Source organism: Lontra canadensis, unplaced genomic scaffold (genome assembly GCF_010015895.1).
Source record: "Lontra canadensis isolate GAN:19392208 unplaced genomic scaffold, GSC_riverotter_1.0 scaffold60, whole genome shotgun sequence".
NCBI classification, from domain to species: domain Eukaryota; kingdom Metazoa; phylum Chordata; class Mammalia; order Carnivora; family Mustelidae; genus Lontra; species Lontra canadensis.
Window position 1 is genome coordinate 11,144,161 of NW_022631054.1, and position 15,537 is coordinate 11,159,697.

Consider the following 15,537-nt stretch of genomic DNA (forward strand, 5'->3'; position numbering starts at 1 on the left):
TATAGCTACAATATAAAATAGTTCCTCAAAAAATTAAAAATAGAGGGGTGCCTGGGTGCTCAGTTGGTTGCATCTGCTCTTGGCTCAGGTCATGATCCCAGAGTCCTGGGATCAAGCCCCGCACTGGGCTCCCAGCTCAGCAGGGAGTGTGCTTCTCCCTCTCCCACTCCCCCTGCTTGTGCTTGCTTGCTCTCTGTCAAATAAATAAATAAAATCTTTAAAAAAACAAAACAAAACAAACAGAATTACCACATGATTCAGCAATTCTATTTCTGGATATACCACCCCAAAAAATGAGAGGCAGGGTTTCACAGAGACATGTGTACACCCCTGTTCATAACAGCATTATTCAGAATAGCTGAAATGTGAAAGCAACCCAAGTGTCCACTGATGAAGTAATGGATAAGCAAAATGTAATATATACATACAAGAAAATATAATTCAGCCTTAAAAATGAAGGAAATTTTGCAATATGCTAAGCACAGATCAACCTCAGAGGCGTTAAACTATGAAATAAGCCAGTGACAGAAGACAAATACTGTATGATTCCATTTACATATGGTACTTAAAGAAGTCAAAATCATAGAGACAGAAAGTATCATGCTGGCTTCAGGGGGCTTGGGGGAGGAGAAATGAGGAGTTACTGAGTTCCAGTTTCACAAGATGAAAAGAGTTATGGAGATGGATGGTGGTGATGGTTGCACAGCGTTATAACTGTATTTAACACCAATGAACTATACACTTAAAAAAAGATGGTAGGGGCGCCTGGGTGGCTCAGTGGTTTAAAGCCTCTGCCTTCGACTCAGGTCATGATCCCAGGGTCCTGGGATCGAGTCCCGCATCGGGCTCTCTGCTCAGCAGGGAGCCTGCTTCCCCTCCTTCTCTCTCTGCCTGGCTCTCTGTCTACTTGTGATCTCTGTCTGTCAAATAAATAAATAAAATTATTTTTTAAAAAAAGATGGTAAATTTTACATGTATTTTATCACCATAAAAAAAACAAAACAAAAAAAAAACTGAAGGAAAAAAAAGTGCTCATGGGAGGGGAAAAAAAAAAAAAAGAGGTTATAGTCTAGCTCCCCATCCCTTATATCCAGGCTGGCCTAGCCCCTAGCTTTAAAGAATGCAATGAAAGTGGTACAGTCTGAGTTCCAAGCTTAGATCCAAGAGACCTTGTTTGTAGTTTCCTCTCTTACTCTTTTAGAACCTGCTGCTGCCATGTGAACAAGCTTGGGCCTCCAGTATGGTAACAGACTAGATGGAAAGAGAAACCCAACTATCACAGCTGAGGGCCTAGACATATCTGTGAGCCCAACTGTGGTAGGTCGTCTCTAAGAATGCTAATTGCCTCTCGGTAGTCACACCCTTCTGTATCCCCCCCCCACACACTGAATATGGACTGGCCCAGCAGCTTGCTTCTAACCAACAGAATGTGTCAAAGGTGATGAGATACTATTTTTGTGATTCAGTCACATAACTTTGTAACTTCTGTCTTGCTAGAAGGTTCTCTCCCTTGCTTGCTTTGGTGAAGCAAGTTGTTCTGCTAAAGAGGCCCAAGTGATAAGGAAATGAGGGCAGCCTCTGGCCAACATCCAGTTAGAAACTGAGGCTCTCAGTCCAACAGTCCTCAAGGAACTGAATTTTTGCCAATAAACAAGTGAGCTCAGAAGCAAATCCTTTCCTAGCTGAGCCTTCAGATGAAACCTCAACCCTAAATGACACATTGATTTCAGGCTTGTAAAAGACTCTAGGAGTCAGAGGGCCCAACTAAGTAATGCCTGGATTCTTGATCCACAGTATTGTTTTAAGATGTTAAGTTTGTGGTAATTTGTTATGCAACAATAGATAATTTACACAACAGATAATAAACACTAGCTGATAATCACTTGAACAGAAATGAGCCAACTCAGTTACAACAGGCCAAACTGCCAACCTAAAGAATAATGAAGAAGCAGAAGATTACACAAATCATGCTACTTTTTTTTGCAGGTTTTAACTTTACATTTCTAAAAATTCAATTTATTCTATTACTTTTAAAAATTTTATTTATTTATTAGAGAGAGAGAGAGAGAGAGAGCATGCATAAGTGGGGGAGAGGCAAGGGGAGAACCAGGCTCCCCACAGAGCAGGGAGCCTGATGTGGGGCTTGATTCTGGACCCCGAATCATGATCTGAGCCGAAGGCAGACACTTAACTAACTGAGCCACCCAGGCACCCCTAAAAATTTCAATTTAAACTAAAGCAAAATAAAACAAAAGCAGTTTACCCATTTCTCCTATCTCTCACTCCCCATCTCTGAAAACCACCAATATATTCTCTGTGAGCTTAGTTTGTTTTCTTTAAAGGTGTCTTTTTTTTTTTTAATTTTTAGATTTTATTTATTTATTTGTTAGAGAGAGAGAGCCAGTGCACAAGAAGGGGAGCGGCAGGCAGAGGGAGAAGCAGGCTCCCCGCTGAGCAAGGAGCCCAGTGCAGGACTTGATCCCAGGACCCTGGGATCATGACCTGAGCCGAAGGCAGACGCTTAAACAACTGAGCCATCCAGGTGGCCCTCTATGAGCTAAGTTTAAATTTTTTTTTTTTTTTTTTTTTTTAGAATCTAAAAGAATCTAAATCTAATCTCTTGTAAAAGAGATCATATGGTATTTGTCTTTCTGTCTGACTTATTTCACTTAGCCTAATATCCTTGAGGTCCAACCATGTTGTTGCAAATGGCAAGATTTCATTCTTTTTTTGTGGCTGAATAATCTTCCACTGTGTATAGATACCACAATTTCTTTATCCACTCACTTAGGTTGTTTCCATATTTTGGTCACTATAAATAAAGCTGCAAGGAACAAGGGGTTGCATATATCTTTTTGAATTAGTGTTCTCATTTTCTTTGGAGAAATACTTGGTAGTGGAATTATTGGATCATATGGTAATTCTTTTTTTAATTTTTTAAGCAACTTCCATACCCTTTTCCAAAGTGGCTGCACCAATTTACATTCTCACCAAAAGTATGTGAGGGTTCCCTTTTCCATGTATCCTCACCAACACTTGTTATTTGTAATCTTTTTTTTTTTTTTTTTAAAGATTTTATTTATTTATTTGACAGAGAGAGATCACAAGTAGACAGAGAGGCAGGCAGAGAGAGAGGAGGAAGCAGGCTCCCTGCTGAGCAGAGAGCCCGATGCGGGACTCGATCCCAGGACCCTGAGATCATGACCTGAGCCGAAGGCAGCAGCTTAACCCACTGAGCCACCCAGGCGCCCGTTATTTGTAATCTTTTTGATAACATGCTCAGTGTGGAGCCCAATATGGGGCTTAAACTCATGACCCTGAGATTTGAGACTTGAGCTGAGATCAAGAGTAAGACACTGGGGCACCTGGGTGGATTAGTCCCTTAAGCATCTGTCTTTTGCTCAGGTCATGATTCCAGGGTCCTGGGATGGAGCCCTGCGTCAGGCTCCCTGGTCAGCGGGGAGTCTGCTTCTCCTTCTGACACACCCCTCTATTGCATTTTCTCTCTCACTCTCTCAAATAAGTAAATAAAATCTTAAAACAAAGAGGAATAACAACAATTTGGGGAAGGGGGCTGGAAATCACGCTAGTAAAAGTTATTTTAAAGTTTGAGTTTGCTGGTGGGTTAAAAAGAAAAAAGAAGGGGCGCCTGGGTGGCTCAGAGGTTTAGGCCTCTGCCTTCGGCTCAGGTCATGATCCCAGGGTCCTGGGATCGAACCCCACGTCGGGCTTTCTGTTCAAAGGGGAGCCTGCTTCCTCCTCTCTCTGCCTGCTTCTCTGCCTACTTGTGATCTCTGTCAAATAAATAAATAAAATCTTTAAAAAAAAAAAAGAAAAAAGAAATTAATTTGAGAAAATTTTCAGAACTGAAGACTTGACTTTTCAGATCAAAAGGCCCATTAACATCCAACACAGGGGATGATATCAGACTGTACTGAAAACAATCAGGGTGAAACTTAGTAATTTTGTAAATAGAAAGATCCTAGAAGCTTCCCAAAAGGGGAGAAAAAGTTTTCATGAAGAGAATGAAGAATCAGAATTGTGTTAGATTTAACAGAAAAGCTAGAAGACAGTGAGATAATACCTTCAACATTTTGAGGGGACATGATCTCTTTTTCTTTTTTAAAAGATTTTATTTATTTATTTGATAGAGAGAGATAAAAAGACTGAGTAAGAGAGAAAACATGAGTGGGGTAGAGGCAGAGGGAGCAGTGAACTCCCTGCTGACTAGGGAGCCCAATGCTGGGCTCAATCCCTGGACTCCAGGATCATGATGTGAGCCAAAGGGAGATACTTAACTGACTGAGCCACCCAGGCACCCCAAAGTGACATAATTTCCAAGAGAAGATTATACCTAGCCAAAATATCAAACAACCACTGGGACAAAATAAAGACATGCAAAAGCTAAAAAAATTTATTTTTCACGAACCCATCTGAGAAGGCTACCAGAGGATATGTTCCACAAAAAAGTGAATATAAACTAAGAGGAAAATTATGAGATTGAAGTGTGAACCTAAAATGACAGTTCTACAGAAGAGCTACTAATCCAGAAAAGTTCTAAGAGAGATATCTTCAAGAGTTTGAAACTGAGAGAACACTTAAAGTGTTAGGAAATAATAAGAAGAAATTCACACCAGTGGGGCTAAGGCTGAATTAGTAATAAATACATAGAAAATTAAGCAAATGAAAAAACAAGACAATTTTTAGGAAAATAAAAGGAGGAAAGAGAAAAGTAATCTTGTACAAGGTTCAGCTGTGAATACCATTTATTTTAATTTTTTAAAAGATTTTATGTATTTGAGAGAGAAAGAGAAAGGGAGCATGAATAGTGGGGAGGAACAGAGGAAGAGGGAAAAGGAGGCTCTCCGCTGAACAGGGAATCCAGTACCAGGCTTGATCCCAGGACCCGGGGATCATGACCTGAGCCAAAGGCAGACACTTAACCGACTGAGCCACCCAGCCGCCCCTTATGAATAACATTTAAACAGTTATAGTAGTGTAAACATTAAATATATGTTAATAAACACGGCAATAGGGGCGCCTGGGTGGCTCAGTGGGTTAAGCCGCTGCCTTCGGCTCAGGTCATGATCTCAGGGTCCTGGGATCGAGTCCCGCATCAGGCTCTCTGCTCGGCGGGGAGCCTGCTTCCGCCTCTATCTCTGCCTGCCTCTCTGTCTACTTGTGATCTCTCTCTGTCAAATAAATAAATAAAATCTTTAAAAAAAAAAATAAATAAACACGGCAATAAATGGGGAAACTGGGAGTTTGCATGTGTGTGGTGGGGCTAGAGGATGTGGTAAAACAGAACTAAATCTTTAAACTTCTATAGTAGGAAGTAAGTAAATAATTCCTAAAACTAAAAATACCAAGACATAGCAATCAAAAGCATGTCCTTTGAAGATATGGAGTTAAATGTGAAAAAAAATTAGCTAAGTACGTTGAAAGTGGCTGCCTTTGGGTAAAATGAGGACAGACACCGTGAAGGACGGCTATTTCTTATAATATACCCTGGATAATTCCATCACTCTTTAAATTACGAACATATAAAACTTTGACGAAAATAAAAACTAAATTCAAAAAGGAAAGAAAAAAAAAGCTCAGGCTATGGAGTCAGAAAGCGCAGGTTCAAGTTCGGATTCTACCACTTACCACTGATTTGATATTAAGCAACTATCTACAAAATGCTAGTATGCCATAAATGGATATAAAACTTGGTAAATAATAAAACTACATAGCCCCATTCACTGGATTTTATTTTATTTCATAATTATTATTCTTTTTTTTTAGTTTCATGTTTTTATTTACATTCCAGTTAGTGGGGTGCCAGGGTGGCTCAGTCATGATTTCCAGGTCCTGGGATTGGCTGTGCTGGGCTCCCTGCTCAACAGGGATTCTGCTTCTCCCTCTGCCTCCTCTCCCCTGTTCATGCTCTCTGTCTCTCTCTCAAATAAATAAAATCTTTAAGGAAAAAAAAAATTCCAGTTAGTTAATATATAGTGTAATATTAATTAGTTTCAATCCATTCACCAGGTTTCATTTTGAGAGCAAATCTTGATTATTTTTGTTTCCCATGTAAGGCTTAGCATAAACTTTATATATAGTATGTTCTAAATTCAATGACTACATCAAAATTCAACGCATTTGTAAGTCAGAGATCTGATCTCATACCAACTACCCTGTCTGCATATCAGTACATTGTTCACCTCCTCCTTTTTAAATATTGTGCCTTTAAATATATTTCCCTGTAACTAGGACGTTAAACTGCTCTCTGTATTTTGCATATGCTATTACTGTACTTCTCACACTGTGACTTATAAATTCTAGCATATTCGAATCTACTTCTATAGGCTATTTCCTCAATCACAAGAATTTCAGTTTTGAGTATGCCGGGATTTCAAGTCACTTCTGTTAAATATAATTAGGAAAAAAGGGGTGGTGGTGGTGGTTGGGATTTTTCAAAAGAGATAAAACAGAAACCCAACCAGAAGTTTTCTTGTGATACCGCTCTGAGAAATAAAGAAAACTGAACCAAAAGAAATACAGGCTCAGAATGCCTGCCAGCATTTGTTAGTGCGCAGGGAGCCACGCCGATTGAGTGGTGAAGTGCGATTCTGAACCACACTGATATTTACTGAATCTAGCCTAGACCAAGGCTATCTAACTCTGAGAACTGGAGAGGAGTCTGAGAAATACTACAGTGAACTGGATGGGCTAAATAAAAACTGAATCTACTTTATCTTACCTGGGCAGGGGTAGTAAGAGTTGCCTTTATAGGCAGGCTCCTCAACCATTCAGTAATATGTACTGACTTCGTACCATGGGCCATAACTGAGCCAAATGCTGGGGATAAAATGAACAAAACAGAATATGATGATCCCAGCTCTCAAAGAGCTGATAGCCAAGTAGAGGAGAGAGTAAATCAGAGAGCAGTGCCACCATATGTAGGCAAATAAGGGAATACAACTGTATATGAGAGGGTCAAGGAAGGCTCTTCTCAGAAAAGAACTTGAAGTGTAAGTTAAATTTAGAGCACATGTGTCATAGGGAGAGGGGATGGAGAGCATTAAAAGCCTGGAGGGGGTGGTGGGGGGAAAGCAGTACAAAAAATCCAAACATGAATTTTTTCCTGCCCTCCTCAGAACAGACATCTACAAATCTGAGACAGAAGTAGCAAGGCGGTGAAAGATGGCTCCTGAAACGTGTAGCCAATAGCCATTCTCCTGTAAGTCTGTAAGAACACCACTGCGAAACTTGGACACAGATCTGCTCTATTAAACAATATCTGGGAAAGAGGGGACTGCTAGTTGTTCTGGCATATATAGCAGCCAACAGCAGACCAATATACAATCTGAGAAATTTAGGATTCCTTAACAAAAAAAATGCTTATCATTGAAATGCATAGCATTCCATGGGAGGAATTTATTTATATTATTATTATTTTTAAAAGATTTTAGTTATTTATTTGACAGAGAGATATCAAGAGAGGGAATACAAGCCGGGGGAGTGGAAGAGGGAGAAGCAGCCTCCCAGCTGAGCAGGGAGCCCCATGCAGGGCTTGATCCCAGGATGCTGGGATCATGACCCAAGCCAAAGGCAGACGCTTAACCAACTGAGTCATCCAGGCGCCCCCATGGGAGGAATTTAAAACTCAGTTATCTAGTGGCGCCTGGGTACCTCAGTCGGTTAAGTGTCTGAGTCTTGATTTTGGCTCAGGTCATGATCTCAGGATTGTGAGATCAAGCCCCACATCAGGCTCTAGGCTGGGCCCAGTGCCTACTTAAGATTCTCTCTCTCTTTCTCCCTCTTCTGTCCCCCAACCAGATCCCCCCCACCCCGCGCATCCCAATGTCTCTCTTAAGAAAATAAAAGCAGAAAACCTCCCTCGATTATCAAGGTGAAACTTAACCTTCAAATATAACAAAATACAGATATTGAGAAATTCAAAATTTCATGTTAAGTATGAAAATATTTCAATAACACAAATCTGATTAGGACATTCTCTTGTTTAAAATTCCTCAACAACTCCCCACTGTTTTGAGGATAAAGTTCAAATGCTTTAGTTTGATCCCTATATCCTCTCCAGTCCCATTCCCTGCTCCCTGTCCTCCATACTCACACTCCAGCTCAAGAGCAGGTTACCTATATACATCATACCTTTTCAAAGAAGACAGAAAAGCCAGCGTATATGAACTTTCACTGGCCAAACATCAAAACAGTTTTAAGTGGATGGACAGACAGATAATACTTACAGCTAATTTAAAATTATGAAAAGCTATGCACTTATAATGATACTTAAGAGATAATAGCTAATATGAAATGTACTAAAAAACTCAAATACCAAGAAGAGTAACTCTAATAAGGTATTTGATTTTTTAATTTGTTTTAAGTAGAAGAGTATGAAAAAAAGAAACAAGAAATGCATATTTATAAAAAAAACACCTGTTTATAAGGTAGAAAAGGTTGAATACAGGGCACTATGAATAAGCAAACCAGACCTCACGAAAGTAGAAACTACATCAAGAACAAAAGGATTACTCAACATGAGGATCACAGATAGTGATAAGGTAGAAAGAGGACCCAACAATTAGTCCACACTGGTGATCACTTGAACACAAAAAGCAATTTAGAAAGTTTTAATGCTATAATCCAAAATTATAAATTAACCAAATGCCCTAAGGAATAAAACAAAAAAAATATTTATCTAGATCACTCAAATCCTAGGAATGAAAGCTCTAGGTGTCTCTACCAAAACCAGTGAGATGCTAGTAAACCATACGCAGCTTCTAGTAAGTGTAACAGAATACATCAATAAATAATAATGACAGAACAATGGGTTACATAATGCTGGCTAAGCAAAACCTAAAAAACACATCATTCCAGGGAAAAACTCCAGGGGAAAAAAATACATCATTCTAGGAAATACTAAAAGCTCTATCATTCCAGGGGAAAACTCCAGGGGAAAAAAAAATACATCATTCCAGGAAATACTAAAATCTATATAAAAAAGGTGATCTTACAAAGCTTTCTGGTCATTAGTTCAGCCATTAAATGCAGCACAGTCATAGGACTGGTGCCTCAGCTTTGAAATACTCTGGGAAAAGCAATCAAGAACCGAGTCTTAACCAAAAATGAACAACAGATCCATAAGCAAAGCACTATCATCTTGGTTGGATTACAGCATTATTCCTTTTCTTTTTGGTCTGACAAGATTAATATCACTCTGAAGAGTAAAACAAGTAATAACCTACTACTAGAATCCCGGGAAAATACCAAGATAAGAATGTTGTAATCCTAAGAAGAAAAAGCATGGTTAACAACTGTCTTGTTTATTGGCTATTTAGGGTGATTGAAGCATTCAAAAAAATCAACCATTCTACCCTTGTACTAGTAATTTTAATCGCTTAAAGGTTATCTGAAATTTGATCTTAAATTGCAAATAGTTCTGAGTGCTCCTCTTTGCATACAAAAGCCTCTTGGATTTTCCAGAATCTAATCAAGAGCTATAAGCCTCTTCAAGTCAGGAACTGTGTCTTATTTGACTTTATGCCATCAACTCTTAGCACAGTGCCTATAGTACAGTCACTTCTCAGTAAATGTTTCCTAAGTGAAAGCATGAACGATAATAATAATAGTTGTTATTATTATAAAAACCCAACATACAAATAAATCAAACTCCTTACCTGGTTTTTTCCCCTTCTTTTGACCGGGAACTTGTTCTAAGCCATCTTGGCCTTTTCTCATTAACATGGCGAGTGAGGCATCATGAGCTCTGAACAGGTCCACAACTTCATGTAAGGCAACATCTGTGATCAGGTCACAGCTCAGGACTAGTACATCTGTCTGTCAAATGGAGAAGGGGAAACTCAATATCACAAAAGACAATGGATCTCACACATCACCACAGGATAAACTTATGATAGCTTGGCAGCATACACAGACTGGACACTTGTTTTCAAACATTTTTTATAGCAGCAGAATAAGTAAAATAAATAGGGTTGCTCTAAGTAAACTATTCCGGGAGAGGTCTGGAATATCTACCTCCCTGTGTGTGCGCCTTACTGCTGCCCAATCTGAAGCATCACTGGAATTCTGGGCTCTAAGGAACAGAGTCTGGAAACTACCACATTGTCTATTTCCATGACTACGGAATTAATGATCTTAAATTTATACATCTCTTTACAGTTTGAAAAATATTTTTACATAATCTGATGATTCCATTTGGTTATGAAGTCCTATAAAGCAGTCACTTTGCTACAATACTAGAAAATAAAAGGATGAATATAATATAATGCCCATCTCTCAGGAGACCAATCTAATTTGTAAACTATTACTATAAACCTCAAGTATTTATCAAAGCACTCATGTAATTTGTATACCAACACCATGGGGTGGGATTATTACTGTTATTTGTTCCCATTTTTATGGATAAGAAATATAAGACTTAACAACTATAGTGTCTGGCAAGTAACACGCATTTAGTAACTATTTGATGAATGAATGAATATATCAAGGAAGTAAAAAAAATGTTGCATTTCTACTAATTCAGATTAATTACAATAATAACTAATAATAGTAATTAACATTTATCAAATGTGTACTGTTGGCCAGGAACTCTGATAACACTTTGCATGCACTCCCAATCTTTACAAAGTTATAAATTTGTATATATAAATATACAAAAAAATATAAACATAAGCACTATTATTTGTACTTTGTACTTTATAGACAGAGAAACAAGTTTAGAGTAGTTAGGTAATTAACCAAGATCTAACACTCTATAAGACTATTCATATAAATAAATAATCTTTACTAATGAATAGTGTTTAAAGAAATACAGCTTTGCTAGTTTGAAGACCCACGTAAGGGAGTTTCTAGCATATAGCATTAGGTACCAAAAACGCCTGAATGTATATCTTAGATAGTTCTAAATTTTGGTCTGTCTAGTACCCGGTACTATGGGCACTAGCTATCAACTGGAATATCATAGTTTAAGAGTAACCTTGATAAACTAAAAAAGTATCAATAAGAAGATGACTGAGAAAGGGCTAGAAACATGATAGCTTAAAGAAGAGAAGTTGTTTAGTAGGGAAAAGATTGTGTGGGGGAAACTGGGCAGGACAGGGATTATGGGGTGGGGTTAAGGAAGAGATAACAGCACTCTTTAAATACTTGGCAGTCTTAAGGAAGAAAAAAATTTTACCTGAGTAGCGCAAGACCAAACTATGAACAAATAGGTAAAACATGAAGAGAAGTTTTTGGTTTTCATATTAACTTATATCTGTCAATCAGAGTTAGTCAAAGAGAAGAATTCTGTAAGGCAATGAGTTTCCCATCGTAAGTGCTCAGGGAGAAACTGGATTACCACTTGCAACAATTTATTTACCTAACATTTACTGAGCATTACTCTATGCTCAGCAAGGCCCTATTCTGAAATATAGAGGGAACTTAGACTAGAAAGTGTTAATAAAATGGGAGTGGCTAAGAAAGGCTACTTAATATTTTTTAAACAAATATCTACCTATACATTCTGCTATTACAGAATTTCATCATAAATGCAGAAAACAGGTTTGCCAAAACAATATATTAAAAAACAAATCCCTTACATTGCAATTTAAACTGACTACACAGTTTCTCAATAGCACACCTGCAGTTTCCCAGAGGTGCCTCGGGTAAAACTGAGGCGACCAGGGCAACTCCTCTTTTATTAATTTTATTTTCTGTGTAAGCTTTGGTTTGGAAAACAGGTTTTGCTACTTTAAAAAGTCTGAAAAATATTTAACATTTAAATTATTCCAGGTTTAAGAATAAAATGAGTATTTACATGGAAATTTTTATAAGTGGTTCCTACCTTTCTAAGATTTTAATTTAAAATCAAGATTCCTGTGGCAGCTGGAGGGCTCAGTCAGCTAAGTGACTGACTTCAGCTCATGTCCTGATCTCAGGGTCCTAGGAAAGAGCCCTGCATCAGGCTGTCCCTCAGCAGGGAGTCTGCTTCTCTCTACCCCTCCCCCGGCTCATTCCCTCTGTCTTTCTCTCTCTCTCAAATAAATAAAATCTTTTAAAAAAATTAATTAAAATCAAGATTCTTGCTTTGGGTGGGAAAAATGGATGATTTCAACTCACATTCTACTACAGTAAAAAGTCACGTTTGCTAAGAAAGTGAGGCTCAACCATAAGAATGCCTTGGCTTACTGCTTGCAATTTCTTATTTTGAATAAAGAATCAGTACCAGAACCATCATTCCTTTTTCTACATGCAACTCATCACTTAACAGCCTAAACAATTCCTTCTGACAGCCTCTTCAAGTTAAGAAGTTCAAACTTGATGGGCACCTGCGTGGCTCAGTCCGTTAAGCGTCTGTCTTCAGCTCAGGTCCCAAGACCCTAGAATCAAGTCCTGCAAAGGGATCCTTGCTCAGTGGGGAGCCCCTGCTTCGCCCTCTCCCTCTCCCTGCAGCTCCCCCTGCTTGTGCTCTATCAAATAAATAAATAAAATATGTTTTTTTAAATTTCAAATTTGGATTCCCCCCCCCCTACTTTTCTGCTTAAGGCTATCTTAGTTCCTTCTGGATTTTAACTGAGTTACAAAAAAAAAATTCCCAAGTTCACCATCTAGGAACCACCAAACATTAGCAAATCAGCCCATGTACCTGAAAGCTAAGGAAGAGATAGCACACAGAATCCTCCTTCTTAAAACAATGCTTAGAAAGGTTGGGAACACGGGCTATTATTAAAGACATGTCACTGTAGCAGTACAGAAGCTGCCCCATTTCATTGTAATAAAAATGACAGTTTGCTGAGGGGAAAAAAAAAACTCCTTTCTCTAATATGCTGGCTGATTTTTGCCAACCTACTGTTCTACAGTAAATTCAATTATCAACTGTACTCCAAAGTGAAGAAAATGACCCCAATGCAGATGCCTCTGAAGTGGAAACAATGTTGTCTTGGAAAATAGAGGCTGTTATCATTCAGTATCTGCAAAAAATAAATCTGTCAGTATAGTGATTGCCAAACAAATCCTGCGTAATTGGGAACAGTCGCAGCCTCATTTTTGTCTTTGCTCTTAGATGACTTTTTGCTAAGCTAAATGCAAAATCCCCAAGGAGCCCAAGAAACAGAGCCCTCCCCCCTGCCCCCCTCCCCATGTCTGGTTGCCATCTGTTCTCAGTGTGAAAGGAAAGGCGTCAGTAGGAAAGGGCAGGGCCTGAGATACAGAGGGAGGTGCTATTCCTCAGGCCCTCTCCTGCCTCCCTTCCCAGAATATGCACCATCTAAGACTCACTGATGCCAAACACATTCCCATCCTCCTTGCAACCCCACCAAAGGAAAGTCTTTGTTGTTTATCAATGTACTCTGTTTCCAAAACTGGAAATCCTGGAATAAGAAACAAAAGTCTAACATCTTACATCTTCACATTACTAACTGTTTCTCTTTACATTTTTGTAAACACTATTAAATGACTACTGTTTTGATTTGTATTCTAACTAGAAATGCAAATGTTCTTCCACTAATTGGAGCCCGGAGGGAAAAAGTGGAAAGGAGCTATTTCTGATCACGTGTGACCACAGCCATGAACAAACACAGACTGTGTGGACTGTGAAGCAACTGTATATATGAAGTGCAATTAACTTGAAAGCTCCCTGGACACACCAATCCTCAGCTGCCTTGTGTTTCAGGGCCCTGGTTCTTTCCTAAAACCAGCAGAGACCAAATGGAATCTCCACAGACGGCCCTACTCACTATTCTAATATCCTCAGTATCCCTTATCCCAAGCCTGTTCCTTTCAAGGAGCCAGGGCAACGTCAAGGGCAAAAAGCACAGCTCAGAAGAACAACAAATGTGTGCAGTTTTGACAAACTGGAAACATACAAGATCTTTAAGAGAAGATGAAGACAGCACATTAGTGTTAGGGAAAAAAATCAAGATACCCAGGAATTCAAAATTCGAACTGCTGCCAGTTAGTTTTGGCTAAAGCAAACAAATTAAGCTCAGAAAACCCAATTACAAAGCTATGGCAAAGCCCAGAAATCCCTCATTACAAGAACATTTTCAATCAAGCCAAAACCACTGAGTGAAACTAGAAGAAAAAATGAAAAGTTAAATCAGAAAACTGGATGTTATGTGTGTGTGGTGGTGGTGGTATGGCGGGAGGTGCTAAGAGCTACTGGGAACAGCCGCTCTTCTGTTCCTGGCAGCTGCTCCACGACAGATTGTTATAAATAACACAATCTGGCAAAAAATTTCCTATGGCACAGAGAAAGAAAAACACTTACTCCCCTGGAAAAAAAAAAACAGTCAGGGCAAGGTAACCACGCTTTCACCCACCCAGCACTTCCATAAACAATGGCTATGATCCAAATTACCACCCTGCACCCCAGCCCTGCTGTATGGAACTAATGAATTCAGCTACTTGGTGCAACTATGAATGGTCACAATTTATATTTCCTATGTGGTCCAATCCCAATCAACCCTCAAGAGTAGTTTGGTGCTGTAATAAATGCCAATGTCTAACTGCAATGGAGACCTCACCATGCTTGATTTCCATTGAAAATGTTTGGAAAAGACTCCCAGTCTACAGTTCCCAAAGTGCATGGCAAAGGGCCAACTGCCATTTTGTTTTTAATGAGGCTGGGGCATTAGGTGCAGGAAGGAATGACCAACTCAATCTGTAAATAAGAAATGTAATCCTTAGGCTTAGAGCTAAACATCCTTCCTATGTTTCTTAGCTTAATCATAGTGTCACCACCACAAGGATCTGAAGTCAGAAATCTGGCCATAGTCTAGGGCTGAAGTCCTCCCTCTCTTGCCCAGTCCACTACTCCAACATCTTACTGGTTGCCAAGTCCTCCTCTTTTTTATCTTATTTTTTTTTAAGGATTTATTTATTTATTTTAAATGAGAGAGAGAGAGAGAACACACATGAGGGGAGGGGCAGAAGGAGAGAATCTTTCAAGCAGACTCCCTGTTAAGTGGGGAGCCCAAAGATGCGGGGCTTGATCCCGAGACCCATAAGATCACGACCTGAGCCAAAACCAAGAGTCAGATGCCCAACCAACTGAGCCATCCAGGTGTCCCCAAGTCCTTCTATTTTATCTCCATTGCTCTACCTTAGTTCAGGCCTCAAAATATGTTTCTAGGCTCTTAGCTGGTCTCACTCACTCCAGTTTTCCCCTATTCTAATCTACACTCCAATTTCCATTACTTATTTCACTTCCCTATTTAAAGGCAGCCTAAAATAGTGTTCTCCAAACATAAGAAAAACTTGAACACTTTTTCACTTATTCCCACTTTACTTTTAAAATTTATTTAAAAACACATGAATTATGATAAGTGATATAATATGCTCTTCAGATAACATACAAAAACTGATATTTTTTTTTAAAGATTTTATTTAGGGGCACCTGGGTGGCTCAGTGGGTTAAACCTCTGCCTTCGGCTCAGGTTGTGATCCCACAGTCCTGGGATCAAGCCCCACATCGGGCTCTCTGCTTAGCAAGGAGCCTGCTTCCTCCTCTCTCTCAGCCTGCCTCTCTGCCTG

General features: G+C 39.2%; 1 protein-coding gene across 4 annotated transcripts in view; it reads right to left on the reverse strand.

The window, feature by feature from the left end:
- EIF2B3 (eukaryotic translation initiation factor 2B subunit gamma) overlaps window positions 1-15,537 on the reverse strand; it is a 135,100-nt gene that overhangs the window by 88,245 nt on the left and 31,318 nt on the right. For all 4 annotated transcript variants that reach the window (XM_032877608.1, XM_032877609.1, XM_032877611.1 and 1 more), the window contains one exon: window positions 9,681-9,840. In XM_032877608.1, coding sequence (XP_032733499.1) covers window positions 9,681-9,840 — 160 coding nt within the window. The remainder of the gene's footprint in view (window positions 1-9,680; window positions 9,841-15,537) is intronic.